Genomic DNA, 19,056 nt, shown 5'->3' with positions numbered 1-19,056 from the left:
GAAATAAGTGGATTTTTATGAGAATCTTCCAGTCTTTATGGTCATTTCCAGGTGGTGGTGATGCACCTTCTTTTCTTTATTCATGGATGTGGACTGTTGCTGGTTGGGGCAGCATTTATTGCCCATCCCTAGATTTTTTTCAGAAAGTTGTGGTGAGCTGGTTTTTTGACCTTGCAGTCTATATTATCAGATTTATTGAATTTAATTTCATAACTTGTGACAAACTCTCAACCTCTGGACTGTTAATCTATTACCATAACCAATACTTACAGTACCTGTTAGGAATGCATGATTTCACTGACTGAAGAATCAGAGCCACATGAGATAGGTCTCATGGATAAAATTAAAGAAAGCACCCAGGAAATTATTTTTTTACAAACCACCAGTGGGGAGTAGTTTCACAGTAGAGACAGTTAGAACATTCCTGGTGGATATTTGACTTTGTCAGCAAAACGGAGTGGAAGCCTCAGAGGAAGCGGTAGAAGTTTATTATCTTAGCATTTGTTATTAAGACACGAGGATGGAAGAGGTTAGACTTTAAGGACACTGTTGGTGGTGGAGAAAATAATGTAGTAGTTATGTTTGATTACAAGGTTATCATAGAAGAATTGGTGGTCTTTGCAAAGGAGAATTTGGCTCAGTGGTTCTGCCAAATCTAGTGATAGATGCCAAAAGCACTCATTCCCCAGATACATTCAAATTTACACTTAGAAGTGAAGAAAGAAGTCAAAGCAAGGTAGGAGACAGAACTATGAACTACAACAATATGGAAGCAAATGGATAGCCAGGTGTTTAGGAATTTGAAATCCTACCAAGATACAGATATCATAACAAATAAAGTAGAACCACTACATTAAAACATGTTTCACTATTCCAGTATTGCATGTAGTGAAAGTTGTTGACAGTATTTACGCAATTATTACTGTGCAGTGAAAAGAATAAGGATCTCAGTTACAACTGGAACAACCATTGCTGCAAGAGACACTAAAACAGCTAAAATACAATTACTATAAAAAACAAAACTGAGATTTTTCACATTCGAGACTTTTTATATTTTATTCAACATGCACATTCAAAATTCCAAGACCATTGTTGCTCTAAAAGGCACTTGAAGTCTTATAACATTTAACAGCTTATTGTAAAATTAAAACCAGTTATTCATCAGGCCTACGATAGCTGCATTCACTTCATTCCACTCAACAGTCATATTCGATGTTTCATTACATTGTTTACTTTCTGAAAAACGTAAGAATTGTGGAGAATTCCATTTTACTTATGATCTCAAATTGACATGAATAGGTAAAACCTGGCATTAATATAAAATATGTTAAAGTACTGTTAAGAAATTATACTCTGGACAATATTTTCAAAACATATGACAAACTATTTACAGCTGACATAAAATTATAAATTACTTACATTGAAAATTTTACAAGTTTTCTATCAAGTCACAAAGATATAAAAGCACCATTGAAGCCATAGTTCTGAAACATTAAAATCATAGCTTGTTTGTACAAAAATATACCCATTTACATTATCCTGATCAACTCATTTATTAAAACATAATGCCATTACTGATATTGAAACCCTGGAAGAATAAAATCAATTTGCTATCAAAGGTTTCTTTACAGGTCTCCATAAACAGTGATTCTAATAACACTTATGCCTTTATAGACACATTAATTGTACAAAAGTAGAAAAAAGCTACATTTTGGATTGCTGAATAATTAAAGTGCAAGTTGTTCTTGTGAACTGCTTAGAAGGAATGTTACCTTTCCCTGCCAATGTAGGGTCTTTACACCAACACACAAGTAATCGACTTATATTTGTTTTTAAAACTACTCCGCACTGAATTAGTTTTATTTAGATTTGATGAAGCTGTATTTCCAAGTTCTTCTGAAGAATTGTTCAAATTTGGAGCACTTTTGTCATCTCCAATTGAGCTTTCTTTGGTTGATTCCTCCAACTTTGTTTCATTGTGCATTTCCTTTGCTTCAGAATCTTTGGTGAAATGTCCCTTAAATAATGTCATCTGCAATTAAACCATGAATTATCATTTCTACTGAGGCCGGTAATACAATAATTAAATAATAAATATAATTAGAATAATATTTAGTTATTGTCTTTTCTTGGGAATGTTTTCTTATATATGGAATAATAACCACCACAAGTTTTGATGGAATAATAACCACCACAAGCATTGATTACATTCTAAATTGCCTGTTAATACCTAGACTTGACTGTTCAATGTATGCCTCCATTTTGTATTCTCTGTAAACTTAAGCTCATCCAAATCTTTGGTGCCAATGTTTTAACTTGCATCAGTCTGGCTTGTCTATTTCCTCTGTGCTTCCTAATTTACTGTGGCTCTTGATTAAGCTAAGTTTCAGTTTTAAAATTTGACCCTGATGGCAAATGCATGTGTGGCTTTTCTCTCTCTGTTTCTTTCTCTGAAACTACCTGCAGCCCTTCAACCATCCCTATTTTTCAATGCTCCAACTTTAGCAGCTGTGCTTGCAGCCTCCGAGATGGTACATTCTGGAATTCCCACACTAAACCTTTTGGTGTGCACACCTCTCTTTCCTTAAGATTATCTTTCACATGTACCTCCTTTACCAAGCTTTTAGTGATCTGACCTACTATTCTGTTCTTTGATTCAAAGTTATAGTTCGTTTGACAACATTTCAGTGAAAACATGTATATGCTATATATTAAAAACACAACATAAAGGCAAGTTGCCCTTGTAAAGTCAAGGTAAGAAATGATGGAGACAAAAGCAGCTCCAGTCTAGTTAGCTTAATATTTGTTATTGGGAAAATGTTTTAAAGGATGGATTAGCAGAAATACAAAACAAAAGCCAAAAGGAGGTGGGACTTGTGTAGTTTGGGATTATGTTCACCATGGACTGAAAAATGTCCATATTACAAAGGAGGTGGTGCTGGATGTCTTAAAACGCATAAAGATGGATAAATCCACAGGATCCGATCAGGTGTACCCTAGAATTCTTTGGAAAGCTAGGGAAGTGACTGCTGGGCCTCTTGCCGAGATATTTGTATCTTGGAATAGTCACAGGTGAGATGCCGGAAGACTGGAGGTTGGCTAACGTGGTGCCACTATTTAAGAAAGGTGATAAGGAAAAGCCAGGGAACTATAGACCAGGAAGCTTGACATCAGGGGTGGGCAAGTTGTTGGAGGGGATCCTGAGGGGCAGGATTTACATGCATTTGAAAAGACAAGGACTAATTAGGGATAGTCAACATAGCTTTGTGCATGGGAAATTACATCTCAAGAACTTGATTGAGTTTTTTGAAATAGTATCGAAGAAGATTGATGAGGGCAGAGCGATGGACATGATCTATATGGACTTCAGTAAATCACTCGACAAGGTTCTTCATGGTAGACTGGTTAGCAAGTTTATATATTATGAATACAGGGAGAACTAGCTATTTGAATACAGACCTGGATAGAGGGTGGTGGTGGAGGGTTGCTTTTCAGACTGGGGACCTGTGACCAGTGATGTGCCACATGGATTGGTAGTGGGTCCACTGCTTTTCGTCATTTATATAAATGATCTGGATGTGAACATAGGAGGTATGGTTAGTAAGTTTGCAGATGATGCCAAAATTGGAGGTGCAGTGGACAGCGAAAATGTTGGAGTAATAGAGTACAGGAGTTGGGAGGTCATGTTGCCGCTGTACTGGACATTTGTTCGGCCACTCTGGAATATTGTGTGCAATTCTGGCCTCCCTTCTATAGGAGGGATGCTGTGAAACTTGAAAGTGTTCAGAAAAGACTCACAAGGATGGTGCCAGGGTTGGAGGATTTGAGCAACAGGGAGATGCTAAATAGACTGGAGCTGTTTTCCCTGAAGTGTCAGAGGCCGAGAAGTGACCTTATAGAGGGGCATGGATAGGGTAAATAGACAAGGTCTTTTCCCTGGAGTGGGAGAATCCAGAATTAGAGGCTATAGGTTTAGGGCAAGAGGGGAAAGATTTAAAAGGGACCTAAGGGGCAACTTTTTCGTGCAGAGGATGATGCGTGTTTGGAATCGATGGAGGCTTGTACAATTATAGGGGAACCTCGATTATCCGAATACCAATTATCCAAAAATCTGCTTATCCGAAGGAGATCTCGAGGTCCGAATAGAAACATTACATCAAAGACATATTTCCAGCTGTGATCGTGTCTTTTGTTTACAGTGATTAAACAGGCACCATCTCCAAATGACTGACCTCCCGTCCTCTCTCTTTCCCCACACTTTCCCTGGAGTTCTACAGAGGGGTGTGCCCTAACCACACACCCCTACTTCCCCAGATAATCTCTCCAACATTGTCCTGGGGAAGTAGGGGGGTGGGGGTGGGGGGGGCAGGGGGCAGTGTTGGACCGGGTTGGGGGGCAGGGCAGGCGGGAGGCGGTGTTGGACAGGTTTGGGGGCGGGGCCAGGTGGGGTGTGGTGTTGGATGGGGTTGGGGTGCAGGGTAACAAGGTGGTAACAAGGAGCATAGATAAAGAGGAAGTTTGGGATATAATATATTTGGATTTTTTTGGTGTTTGATAAGATATCACGCATTTGGCTACTTCGTAAGACAAGAGCCCACAGTGTTGGAGGCAGTATATTAGCATGAATACATGACTGCTAACTAACCTAAGGCAAAGAGTTTGGATAAGGGGCCATTTTCAAGATAGCAACCTGTAACTAGTGAAGTGCCATAGGCATCAATGCTGGGACAACTATTATTTACAATATACATCAATGATTTAGATGAAGGAAGTAAATTTACTCTTGCCAAGTTTGTGGATGACACAAACATAAGTGAGAAGGCAAGTGGTGAGGGTGGCACAGCGTGTAGGAAGGGATTTAGAGAGGTTAATGGAGTGAGGTAAAACTTGACAGATTGAACATAAAGAGGGAAAGTGTGAGGTTATGCGTTTTGGCAGAAGGAATAGAGGAACCTTAACATGATTTAAATGGAAAAAAAACTGCAGACAGCTACACAACAGAAAGATTTGAGAGTTCTTTTGTATATGTCTCAAAAAGCTCAAGTTCAGCAGGTAATTGGGATGGCAAATGAATGTTAGTCTTTATTTCAAAGGAAATGGATGATAAAAATAAGGAAGTCTTGCTAAAACTAAACAAAGCACACATCAGCACACAGTTGGAACACTGTGAACAGTTTTGGCCCCAGTATCTAAGGAAGATGTACTGGCATTGGAAGCAGTCCAGAGAAGGTTCATGAGGCTGATACCTGATAGGGGCATTTTTATGAGGAGAGTTGAGTCAGTTGCAGTTTAGAAGAATGAGAGGTGACTTTATTGAAACATAGAAGATTCTAAATAGACATGATAGGATCAATGCAGAAAAGTTGTTCCCTCTGTGAGAGAGGCTAGAACCAGAGGGCATAAACTCAGTGCAAGGGTGGCCTTTTTAAGAAAGAGATGAGGAGGAATTTCTTCTCTGAGAGGGTAGTGAGTTTGTGGAATTCTTTACCCGGGGGCAGTTGAGGCTGGGTCATTGAGTATATCTCAGGCTGAGAGAGATAGATTGTTAATCAGTCAATGAATCCTGGATTATGGAGAAAAGACAGGATTGTAGAGTTGAGAATTACAGATCAGTCACGATCAGTTACGATCCCATAGATTGGCAGAGTAGTCTCAATCGGCTGAATGGACTGCTTTTACTCCTACATTTTATGGTCTTGTGTCTGATAAACTAAATTAAAAGAACCTCATGCTGGTTCAAAAATTGTGAGGTTATCAAGGTTTGTGTAAACATTTGTAGCTTGGGTGCTGGGTTTCATGGTTGTGGGTATGTTCACCGAGCTGGGGAGGTAATTTGCAGACATTTTGTCCCCTGTCTAGGTGTCAAATTCAGTGCTTTGGAGCATCCTGTGAAGCACTGCTGTACTGAGTCTTCTGGAATTTATTTGCTTCCGTTTCTGCTGCTTCCGGTTGCTTGTTGTAGTAGCTGGTATATTGGGTCTAGCTCAATGTGCTTGTTGATAGAGTCCATGGATGAGTGCCATGCTTCTAGGGACTCTCTGGATGTGTCTGTTTAGCTTGTCCTATGATCACTGTATTGTCCCAGTTGAATTTGTGGCCCCTGTCATCTGTATGTATGGCTATTAGGGACAGGTGATCATGGCGTTTAGTTGGTAGCTGGTGTTTGTGAATGCGGATTGCTGGTTGTCTGCCCGTTTGCCCTACATAGTGGTTCATGCCGTGTTTGCATGGAATCTTGTAAATTACGTTAGTCTTGTACATGATGCTTTTACGGTCATTTGTCCTGGTGAATTGTTGTCTGAGCATGGTTGTCAGTTTATGGACTGTCATGATGCACACAACAGACTACACAGGTACAGATAAGAAACTATGTGCCAAAAACCAGTAATTTAAATAACAACCAATCAGAAGTGTACCATGACAATTGAATAGACCATCACCATAAGACAGAACACATACAGGAAGAGAATAGCATTACAAGACAAAATGACTAATCTAACAAACAGCAGAGAAAACAACACGACAGATACCTGTGTTAAAAACCTCTCAAACAGACAACTTACAGACACAGAAAAAGCTATACTAGCCAAGGGACTCAACTACAGCCACAGGAACGCAAATACAACAGACTTCCTAGCTGCACGAGAATGCATACTCCGAACTAACGGACTAACTGAAGAGACACAGCAAACAGTTAGACAACTTATTGTACCCTTACTAACAAAGAAAAGACAATTAAACAACCGCAACACCAAAGAGAGAGAAGCCCTAAAAATACTCAAAAATGACAAGAACATAATCATAATAGCAGCAGATAAGGTCGGAATGACGGTTATCATGGACAATACCGAATATATTCGGAAAACAGAGAAACTACTTGCAGATACCGACACCTACCTACAGAGGGAGTTTGACCTATGCCACAGCTAATCAACAGAATAAACAGCACACAATGGAACCTTAAAAAATTGGACTTAGAACCAGAATTGACCTACAAAGGATTAAACCAGAAAACTATGACATTCCAAGATTTTACAGATTACCCAAAGCACACAAACCAAATACATCATTCAGACCCATTGTGGCACTGCCAGGAATGCCATCACATAAACTGGCAAAAGAACTTCAACAAAAACTAAAACATCTTATCAGTGGATCCAAACACTCCATACAATCATCACAGGAATTTCTAGACAACATCAAGAACATTAATATAGACAAAGACGAAGCAATGGTCTCATTCGATGTAACGGCACTGTTCACTTCAATTGACAAAACTCTAGCCAGAGAGACAATAGCCAACATCCTGGACAGGCAGAATAGACAACATGAAGGGGAACCTATCAGCAAGGACTGCATGCTCAAACTACTAGACCTGTGCTTGAGGACACACTACACATTCAACAACCAAATATATGAACACATCAACACTACAGGCTCACCCATCTCTGGGCAGAAGCAGTGATGCAAAGATTGGAACAAACATCCCTACCACAAATCCAACTCAAACTGTGGATCAGATGCGTAGACAACACTTTTGTTATCATTAAAAGAACAGAAATCAAGAACACACACCAGATCATCAACACCATGCTCACAGGGATCAGATTTACGGAAGAGGAGGAAACCAACAATCAACTCCCCTTCCTGGATGTGATGGTACAAAGAACACAGAATGGTCAATGCATCACAGAAGTGTACAGGAAAGTCACACACACTGACCGGGTCCTGAATTACAACAGCAACCACCCAAAAACACAACAGAAGCTGCATTAGGGCCCTGTTTAAAAGAGCTACAACACACTGCAGAACTCCTGACCTATGAAGGGAAGACGAAGAACACCTCGACAAAGTTTTCATCAAGAACGATATCCTCGCAACTTCATCTGCCTAACAAACAACGTGATGAGGACATGCTGTGACCCAACACACCTAGCCACGCTACCTTACATAAAATATGTCTCAGAACTGACAGCCCATAAACCGACAGCCACACTCAGACAACTTACAGGACAAAAGATCCTACACCCATCATGTGCAAGACTAACATAATTTACGTGATTCCATGCAAAGACTGCACAAAAAACTATATAGGGCAAACAGGCAGACAACCAGCGGTCTGCATCCATAAACACCAACCAGCCAATAAACGCCACGACCAGCTGTCCCTAGTAGCCATTCACACAGATGGCAAGGACCACAAATTCGACTAGGACAACACAACGATCATAGGACAAGCTAAACTGAGGACAGCCAGAGAATTCCTAGAAGCATGGCACTCATCTACAGACTCTATCAACAAGCACACAGACCTAGACCCAATATACTGGCCACTACAACAAACAACTGGAACTGGCAACTGGAAGCAGCAGAAATGGAACTAAATAAATTCCAGAAGAGACAGTTCACTTCACAGGAGGCTCCAAAGCATTGAAGATGTTACCTAGACAGGGGACAAAACATCTGCAATCAACTTCCCAGCTCGGCGAACATACTCACAACCGTGGCATTGTTAGGTTAATTCTCATTAGATTAAAAACTTAAAGCTTACCATATGAGCACTTTGCCTGCAATATCTCAGCATTTTGTTTTTAGCATGAATAGAAGTTACATCATGATGGGTTCTATAAACAGTGAAATTACAAACTGGCTTAATCTGCATCTTAGTCAATATCTTTTCCTCATGCTGTAGACAGGTGAAGAGGAATACAGAACATGTGGGCAGAGTGCTATTATTCAATAAACCTCATCGCATACTTTTTTCCATTTCACAGAATGATAGAATCACCATATTGCAGAAAGAGGAGAAAGTGAGGACTGCAGATGCTGGAGATCAGAGTCAAAAGGTTTCCTGTTGAACAGCTTATGCTTGAAATGTTGACTCTCCCGCACCTTAGACTGACTGGTTGTGCTTTTCAAGTAGCACACTTTTTGCCATTGCAGAAAGAGACCATTCGGCCCATCGAGTCGCACTGACCCTCTGAAGAGCATCCCACACAGACCCAGCCCCGAAACCCTGCATTTAACATGGCTAATCCACCTGCATATCGCTGGTCAAGGCTAATCCACCTGCATATCCCTGATCAAGGCTAATCCACCTGCATATCCCTGGTCAAGGCCAATCTACCTAACCTGCACATTTTTGGTCTGTGGGAGGAAACTGGAGCACCTGGCGGAAATCTACACAGATACATGAAGAATATGCCAACCTCACACAGACAATCATCCTAGGCAGGAATCAAACTCAGTTCCCTGGCACTGTGAGGCAGTAGTGCTAACCACTGAGCCACAGTGCTGCCCTTTCTAGCATTCTGAAAAATACACAATCTTCATAATTGGCTCTTCTGACATAACAGAAATTTAAGTATTTTTGGTTGTTATGGTATATGCAAACCAACATTATCCTCGGTTTTCTTTCCATCAATATGCATTTCAATTATCACTTAAGTGGCAACAAGAAGACTTATTTTTCTGTCTGGCACTTAACTGCAAAAAATGAAACAAATACAATAGAAAGGAGAATAGATCAAGTCTACTTACATTTTTGGTTATATTCAATAAACCATTTAATTTATCATTTATGATCTTTTTCGTTTCTCCTGAGCCTTTTGTGTCTTTTTTCTGCAAATCTTTTGTGTCATCTTCTCCTGAACTTTTTGTGTCTTCAATTTCTACTGATTGTTTTGTGCTTTCTCCATCTTCATCTTTCCCCAAACTTTTTGTGTCACTTTCTTCCAAACTGTCTGCTTCTTCATTTCCTTCGAAACTTTCTACATTTCCATTTTCTCCTAAGCTTGTGTCTTCATTTTCTCCTAAGCTTGCACCTTCATTTTCTCCTAAACCTTCCAAGTCTTCATTTTCTCCTAAACCTTCCAAGTCTTCATTTTCTCCTAAACTTTCCAAGTCTTCATTTTCTCCTAAACTTCCCAAGTCTTCATTTTCTCCTAAACTTTCCAAGTCTTCATTTTCTCCTAAACTTCCCAAGTCTTCATTTTCTCCTAAACTTCCCAAGTCTTCATTTTTCTGACCATCTAAAAGTAAAAGTAATGAATACTGTTTACCCAAGTTGTTGTGACTTAAAAAAAATTCAGGAGTAATACATGTTTTAAAACTTCTGAAACATTTGACAGCTAATGCAAGTACAATAAAGTGCGAAAGCCAAAATATATTCTACTGTAATAGATGCTGATGGTAACTACCAGAGAAAAGGATACTCTGGTTGAAATTGTATTATTACTAAGGGCAACATTTTTTTCTGAAAGAGATTTTCCTTTTTTTGATCTCAATTCACCTCATGAAATCTGCAAATAATGCTTTTCCAGCTTGTCCATCCTTATTTGTGCCCTGAATCTAAAACTGAAAGCTAACGACAATAGCCTCACGCTACATTCTTCCAATTCTTCTTTCCTGTTGAGAAACATTTTGTCTGACTAGCATGACATGCATCTGAAGTGTTGAATTCCTTGAATGAGCAGGAGCTAATTGGGAAGACTAAGAGTATTCCAGCAAGTTGTACCTTTAATTATTTGCAAATGCATGTAGATAGGTTTCTTGCCATCTGTTGCTGACATGTTTCAATGACTACGTGAAGAGGACAGCTCAAATCGCTAATGCTTATCTCAACAGCAAGAGTCTAATTTTTGCATCTCACTTGATCAATTTCACCCACCTGCCATTATTCTTACCACCTTTGGATCTGGAAAGTCCTGTCCCACATTGAGACATTATGTACATATTTGTGCCAATCTTGGTTCAAACGTTTGGTTACTAGTATGCATCTAGGTTATTAGTAATTCTCAAATTTTAATCTCTTGATAGTATTGTGCTCTGAAAGTTGTGTTCAAGAAGCAGTATTAGTTCGCAAATTTATATATCAAAGACCAACTTTAATAAGAAGATGTAACATGTTTATGGTTTTTTTTCTTCTTGTTTAACTCTTAAAAAGCCTGAGTAATAAAATGTAGTTGAGAGGTGAGTCAAAATTTTATATATCTCATACTGTCTGAACGTAAGAATATAATAAATCTCCAATTTGTTCTTTGATGTGGAGTTGAGATAAATGGGTTTAAGATTTAACCAATTTACCTTTAATATTCCTTACATGGTTGGACTAGTCAATCACTAAGAAGTGCTGTAGTATGAAACGATTTTTGATGTTTTCAAGAAGATATAACAATGCAGATTTGCAGAATGAACTGTAACAGCACTGTATTCAAGATTGACATCAGTAGGCCATTCAGTCCAACAATAAAAACACCCATCACAGAAAGCTGTTGCTGAGTTCAGCTTACTGAGTAAATCATCATCAGGAGTGACCAAATATGAACATACTGACTGATATTTTATTTAATAGACATGTGCTCTGCTTAGTTCTTAATTGACAATAACACATTGAAAACTCTGCTGCTTCCATCTTATCCCAAATTATGTCTGACTCACCCATCCTCACTTCCCTTTGTAGATCCATGCTTCCACAAAGCCCCAAATCAGAAACTGTCATTCACATGGCATCACCTCTCACACTTTAAACCACCACTCAAACCAACCACCATCACCTCTCACACTCCACATTTCCCCTCCAGACTCTCCATTATTCGGATTGTGGCCTCATACATTCTTCTACCTTTTGCTCTTCTATTGGTGACCATGTCTTACACGCCACCGTAGGATATTTGCACCCTAAACCCAGAATACAGGGAGAACTAGCCATTTGGATACAGAACTGGCTCAAAGGTAGAAGACAGAGGGTGGTGGTGGAGGGTTGTTTTTCAGAATGCAGGCCTGTGACCAGTGGAGTGCCACAAGGATCGGTGCTGGGTCCTCTACATAAATTGTCATTTACATAAATGATTTGGATGTGAACATAAGTACAGTTAGTAAGTTTGCAGATGACACCAAAATTGGAGGTGTTGTGGACAGCGAAGGAGGTTACCTCAGATTACAACAGGATCTTGACCAGATGGGCTAATGGGCTAAGATGTGGCAGATGGAGTTTAATTCAGATAAATGTGAGGTGCTACATTTTGGGAAAGCAAATCTTAGCAGGACTTATACACTTAATGGAAAGGTTCTTGGGAGTGTTGCTGAACAAAGAGACCTTGGAGTGCAGGTTCATAGCTCCTTGAACATGGAGTCACAGGTAGATAGGATAGTGCAGAAGGCGTTTGGTATGCTTTCTTTTATGGGTCAGAGTATTGAGTACAGGAGCTGGGAGGTCATGTTGCGGCTGTACAGGACATTGGTTAGGCCACTGTTGGAATAGTGCGTGCAATTCTAGAATCCTTCCTAATAGAAAGATGTTGTGAAACTTGAAAGGGTTCAGAAAAGATTTACAAGGATGTCGCCAAAGTTGGAGAATTTGAGCTATAGGGAGAGGCTGAACAGGCTGGAGCGTCGGAGGTTGAGGGGTGACCTTATAGAGGTTTACAAAATCATGAGGGGCATGGATAGAATAAATAGACAAAGTCTTTTCCCTGGGGTTGGGGAGTCCAGAACTAGAGGGCATAAGTTTAGGGTGAGAGGGGAAAGATATAAAAGAGACCGAAGGGGCAACCTTTTCACACAGAGGGTGGTACATGTATGGAATGAGCTACCAGAGGAAGTGGTGGAGGCTGGTACAATTGCAACACTTAAAGGCATTTGGATGGGTATATGAATAGGAAGGGTTTGGAGGGATATGGGCCGGATGCTGGCAGGTGGGACTAGATTGGGTTTGGATATCTGGTTGGACCGAAGGGTCTGTTTCCATGCTGTATATCCCAATTACTCTATGTGTATCTCCAATTCCTTCAAGGCCTGACCCTCCATTAAAATCATCTTCTGACCAAGCTTTTTGTCTGACTTCCTAATTGTTTTTGTATCGGCATCAATATTCTTGATTATGCTTTTATGAAACTCTGTGGACATGTCTTACATTGATGGCATTATGTAAGTGTAAAATTCTAAAAGCCACTGTATAAAATTTAGCATAGCTTCCAAAATCAGTTATGTTTGAATTAAATTTAACCTGAAATCATTAATGTGCGTGCATTCTGTTTGCTTAAGAACATAACTATGGCTTTTGGAAAAACTGAACAACATAATTTTGAAGTGATGTGATGTAGAGATACTTCACATTTGACACAATGCAAAATCAAGATTACCTAAGCTCTTAATTCAAAACATAAGCATGGGTTGCTGAGTGCTGAATACCTAGCAATTTTAATATTAAACGGAAATCTTCATTTAAAAAATGCTGTAGTGAAGCACAGTACCTATCAGTGACTCCCCCTAAATTTCTTCTGTGGTCTGTGACCTATTTATATCAATATGCAGTACATTTCAATCTTTGTGCGCACCAGCTCGAAAGGAACAACCAGTGAACAGTCTGTATGGTTGCTGCACAGCCATATAATGGCTTAAAGGACACATAGCTACATATTAACACCATTTGCATCTAGTAAAGCACAATTGCATCTAAGCAACTTAAAATCTATTTGATTTTCTTCATATACTTCATACTTTTTCAATTTATTTTATAAATTGCAAAAATATAAACATGAACCTTCTATAAAAATTATGATTGAAAATACATAGTTTAAAAAAAGACTTCTTCCATTTCAAAAGTGATTTATGCTCAGGTATAATTTGTGAGTCACTAGAAGCTGCCCAACAGCGCATCCATTATTCAGTGTGATGAAGGTTTCTAATATATGATCATTTGTGAGCTTGGTTTTTAAATTAGGGGTAAATGGCTTGCAGTCTTCAATGCAGGTCACTTGTCAGTGTATTCACCTGTATCTCTAGTCTTGGGGAGGGGTGGAGAGAATCATATTTGGTGAATATGCACAGATTCACTGAAAGGAAATACTTGCAATCTTATCAGTTAAGCAATAAATTAAGGGAGTGAAGATAGGTGGGATATTTCATTGGGGTTGTGTATATGAAAAGATTATTGCTGGGTGGCTTGAACCTTTCTTTTCACTGTTCATGATATTATTTTCACTACTTGTCCTATTCTTTTATGTAACAAAATTATATTCTTCTATTAAAAGTACACTGGCAACCTTGTGTGGATATTTTCAGCAACTGACAGTGAATATATTCAATACAGAAACAAAATTGTAAAAGCAAAACTATGGCCTATAAAACTAGGTTTCAGTCTAGGATCAAATTTGTACAGGAGCACCAGTCACCAGGGTTATAAGAAAGTTTTCTTGTGCAAATTGAGAAGAAAATGAGAACTGCAGATGCTGGAGAGTCACAGTCGAAAAGGGTGGCACTGGAAAAGCACAGCAGGTCAGGCAGCATCCGAGGAGCGGACAGTCTATGTTTGGGCAGAAGCCCTTCATTAGGAATGTCCATAAACATTAACTAGCTAGCAATGTCTCAGAAGTGCATAAAGATAACTGCCTGAATATTTAAAAAGCATTCAGGATCAGCAGCCTTAGCTTTTTTTCCTCCCTATTTGTAAAAACTACATTGTCATCATGGTTCAGGTCAGCTATGATTTGGAGATGCCGGTGTTGGACTGGGATGTACAAAGTTAAAAATCAACAACACCAGGTTATAGTCCAACAGGTTTAATTGGAAGCACACTAGCTTTCGGAGGGCCTCTCCTTCATCAGGAGCGTCGCTCCGAAAGCTAGTGTGCTTCCAATTAAACCTGTTGGACTATAACCTGGTGTTGTGTGATTTTTAACCAGGTCAGCTAAGTTAACATAAAGCCTAGGACCTCCTGGCTATGTGGTTTAATCTCCTACAGAACAGTTTAATTGCCTAATAATTTATTGTGAGAACTAATATTTTAACTTTTCCTCAAATAGCATAAATATAATACTAGTCATATGATGGACCTATGAAATACAAGTAGAAGTACACCATGCAGCTCCTTGAGCCCGCTTCAGCATTCAAAAAGATTGAGGCTAAAAATGGGACTAGATTAGTTAGGTCTTTGCTCTTGACTGGGGCAGACTTGATGGGCCAAAGCGCCTTTCTGTATGCTGTAGACCTTTATGACTCTAATTTCCTTTTAACTAAAGCATGCTTATCCGTCCCATTAGCTTGAGCTCCTCTATTTGCATCTGTAGGACATGTCGTGTCTCCTGTGGGAGAATCTAAAAACCAGACAGCATAATTGCAGAGTAAGGTTTTGCTCATTTAAGACAAAAAGCCGTTAATCTGTAGAATTCTTTACCACAGAGGGCCATCAAGGTTGGATGATTAAGTATATTATGGTCTTAAGTATATTCAAGTATATTAAGTATATTCAAAACTATATAGACAGAGTTTTAAGTTGTAAGGGAAACAAGTGTTGTGAGATAAGGTATGAACATGGAATTGAAAATTACCAAATCAAACATGATCTCATTGCATGCCAGACAAGACTCAATGTGCAGAGTGTCCCACTTCTGCTCCTACTTCTTACAATCTATAGTCTCTTTAGTGATCAATTCAAACATTTCCTCATTACAGGCATCAAGCAAACTAGACTATGGTTGTCTGTTGCTGAAAATGTGTTGCTGGAAAAGCGCAGCAGGTCAGGCAGCATCCAAGGAGCAAGAGAATTGACGTTTCGGGCATGAGCCCTTCTTCAGGAATGAGGAAAGTGTGCCCAGCAGGCTAAGATAAAAGGTAGGGAGAAGGGACTTGGGGGAGGGGCGTTGGAAATGCGATAGGTGGAAGGAGGTTAAGGTGAGGGTGATAGGCCAGAGTGGGGGTGGGGGTGGAGAGGTCAGGAAGGTGGTGCTGAGTTTGAGGGTTGGGACTGAGACAAAGTGGGGGGAGGGGAAATGAGGAAACTGGAGAAATCTGAGTTCATCCCTTGTGGTTGGAGGGTTCCTAGGCGGAAGATGAGGCGCTCTTCCTCCAGCCGTCGTGTTGCTATGGTATGGCGATGGAGGAGTCCAAGGACCTGCATGTCCTTGGTGGAGTGGGATGGGGAGTTGAAGTGTTGAGCCATGGGGTGGTTGGGTTGGTTGGTCCGGGTGTCCCAGAGGTCTTCTCTGAAACGTTCTGCAAGTAGGTGGCCTGTCTCCCCAATATAGAGGAGGCCACATCGGGTGCAGCGGATGCAGTAAATGATGTGTGTAGAGGTGCAGGTGAATTTGTGGCGGATATGGAAGGATCCCTTGGGGCCTTGGAGGGAAGTAAGGGGGGAGGTGTGGGCGCAAGTTTTGCATTTCTTGCGGTTGCAGGGGAAGGTGCCGGGAGTGGAGGTTGGGTTGGTGGGGAGTGTGTGGGTTGGTGGGGAGTGTGAACCTGACAAGGGAGTCACGGAGGGAGTGGTCTTTTCGGAATGCTGATAGGGGAGGGGAGGGAAATATATCCCTGGTGGTGGGGTCCGTTTGGAGGTGGCGGAAATGACGACGGATGATACGATGTATATGGAGGTTGGTGGGGTGGTAGGTGAGGACCAGTGGGGTTCTGTCCTGGTGGCGGTTGGAGGGGCGGGGCTCAAGGGCAAAGGAGTAGGAAGTGGAGGAGATGCGGTGGAGAGCATCGTCGATTACGTCTGGCGGGAAATTGCGGTCTTTGAAGGAGGCCATCTGGGTTGTACGGTATTGGAACTGGTCCTCCTGGGAGCAGATGCGGCGGAGACGAAGGAATTGGGAATATGGGATGGCGTTTTTACAGGGGGCAGAGAGGGAGGAGGTGTAGTCTAGGTAGCTGTGGGAGTCGGTCGGTTTATATTAAATGTCCGTGTTGATTTGGTCGCCCGAGATAGAAATGGAGGGGTCTAGGAAGGGGAGGGAGGAGTCTGAGATGGTCCAGGTAAATTTGAGGTCGGAGTGGAAGGTGTTGGTAAAGTGGATGAACTGTTCAACCTCCTCGTGGGAGCACGAGGCATCGCCGATACAATCATCGATGTAGCGGAGGAAAAGGTGGGGCGGTGGGGCCAGTGTAGCTGCGGTTGTCTGTTTTGTATGACTGTTCATCCTTCAGTGTTATACAGGGGAACCTCGATTATCCGAACGACATGGGTGGAGAGTATTTTGTTTGGATAACACAGTTTACCCAAACATCAAGATCTTAAGATCTTGTTCGGATAATCTGAAATTCAGATAATCGATATTCGGATTACCGGGGTTGTACTGTACACGCTATTTACCAGTCCAATAGAACCTTTCTTGAATCTAAGGAATCGTAGAAAGTTGACACCAATGTATCTGTCACCTCTGTATGCAGTTTGCTTTGTACCGTGTCCCTGGTGATTGAAATTTTGCTAAATTCCTCTCTCCCTTCCACATTTACTTTTAATTTTTTTGAATCCTCTATCATGATGGGAAAAGCAAAATATTTGTTAGTATCATCCACCACTTTATTATCATCTACTATTAGCTCCCATTCTTCCTCTGGAGGACGAATACTCACTTTGTTTACACTTTCTTTTTAATAACCAGTAGAAACTCTTGCTATCTGTTTTTACTTCCCAGCCAGCTTCCTCTCATACTCCAAATCTTCCCCCAATTAAACATTTAGTCATTTTCTGTCGTTCTTTATATTTTGAACAACCATCTGACCAGCCAGTAATCTTTGTACAATTTATATGCTTTTTCCTCAAGTTTGACGTGTTCTCCAACTTCCTTATTTAACCATGTAAAATTCAGCCTAATTGTGGTCTCTGCAACCTAGCCTTAACTCTGAGGTAATTCATTAATCCTGTCACAATACACAATACCAAGATAACCTGATGTCTAGTCGATACAAAATGTGCTGCTTGAAGAAACCATCTCAAAAGGATTCCATGGGCATTGCAATTTTCAAATCTGATCTTATCTAGATTATATATAGATTAAATTCACTCACGATTATTACTGTCCCATTATCAAAAAGCACTTAATATTTCTCCCCATATACTTTGTTCTATATTGTTATTACTGTTAAAAGGTCTATAGACCACTCCCACAAGTAACTGTTCTCATTTCTAACCAAACGGATTCTGCATTCTGATTTCCTGAACTAAGGTCACTCTCATTACTCCACTAATATCATTCTTGATTAACGGTGCTATCCTCCACCTTTACCCAGCTTCTTACTTTTCTTCTTGAATGTCATACACACCTCAATATTCAGGATTAATCCTTGTCATCCTCATGCCATAACCCCATAATGGCTATCAGATTGTCAGTGTGCAAAAATCCAAGAATTTCATACTGTCCTCGAAGCCCTTTGTTTTACATTATAACTACATAATTATGACTGCCTCAATATTAAAACGTCTTTGAAATGAAGAACAATAAAAAAATTTACACTGGCCAATAGCTATTATAAACAATCAAAATAGACTTATGTAAAAAGTATACATTTATCTGCCCAAATCTTTTCTTACAGGAAGATGATGCAAACAATTTTAAGTTAAAATATCTGCTATCTGAAGTGTGCCGTGGGAAACAAATTTCCAATAACCAATTTGCAAAGATCGAACAATTGGCTCTCTTTAATTCAACAGTCAAAGTTTCTAGTACTGTAATGAAAATAGCAAGTTTGATGATGTAGATATTTGGGGTGGTGACAAAAGACTAACAAAGATATGTGTTTTAAGGAGAAGAGGAAGTTGGAGAAGAGGGTTCAAACACTGCATAATAAATACATACCTTGCTCATCTTCTTCAGATTCTGCATTTTCTCGATTAATTGATGTTACCTTGCAAAAAAAAAGCAGTGACAATATTAAAAAAATGACATCCTCACAAGTTAAGATCTCAGTAAAATGAAAGGGAATGATGAAAGTAGGGTACATTATCTATGCTCAATGGCAACTCAACAGAATATGCATTGAACCATGCTACTCAGGAAGATGCCAGGGGATGTGGAGTTTTTTGTTTGTTTTAAGGCAACAATTGGCTTGCTTCTGTACTCAAAAATTCTATATCTGCAAAGTCTGCTGACTCTGCCATCTTATGCATCCCCTCTGCTTTGTACCACCTTGCTTTCATCTACCTAGAGATTGAATTCCAGAAATCCCTCTCCCCAACTTCTTCTTCTCCTTAAAACGCATCTTTTTGTTAGTCTTTTGTCACCTCCCCAAATATCTACATCACCAAACTTGCTGTTTTTACCACAGGTGCTTTACCTG

General features: G+C 40.1%; 1 protein-coding gene across 2 annotated transcripts in view; it reads right to left on the bottom strand.

Annotated features, from left to right (window-relative positions):
- Positions 1-893: 893 nt before the first annotated feature.
- Positions 894-19,056, bottom strand: part of LOC122555125 (X-linked retinitis pigmentosa GTPase regulator) — a 96,956-nt gene continuing 78,793 nt past the window's right edge. The window contains exons 15-17 of one of the 2 annotated variants that reach the window (XM_043700829.2): positions 18,576-18,624; positions 9,541-10,031; positions 894-2,032 (exon numbers count right to left, since the gene is read on the bottom strand). In XM_043700829.2, the coding sequence (XP_043556764.2) occupies positions 1,796-2,032; positions 9,541-10,031; positions 18,576-18,624 (777 nt within the window). In that variant the 3' untranslated portion in view covers positions 894-1,795. Of the gene's footprint in view, positions 2,033-2,225; positions 3,573-9,540; positions 10,032-18,575; positions 18,625-19,056 lie in introns of those variants that run through there. The other variant, XM_087992847.1, reaches the window with a different exon arrangement.

Source organism: Chiloscyllium plagiosum, unplaced genomic scaffold (genome assembly GCF_037043375.1).
Source record: "Chiloscyllium plagiosum isolate Xiang-an unplaced genomic scaffold, Cpla_swu_hap1 HiC_scaffold_12, whole genome shotgun sequence".
Lineage (NCBI taxonomy): Eukaryota > Metazoa > Chordata > Chondrichthyes > Orectolobiformes > Hemiscylliidae > Chiloscyllium > Chiloscyllium plagiosum.
The sequence above is the reverse complement of the archived record's forward strand: the minus strand, read 5'-3'. Positions and strand labels throughout refer to the sequence as shown.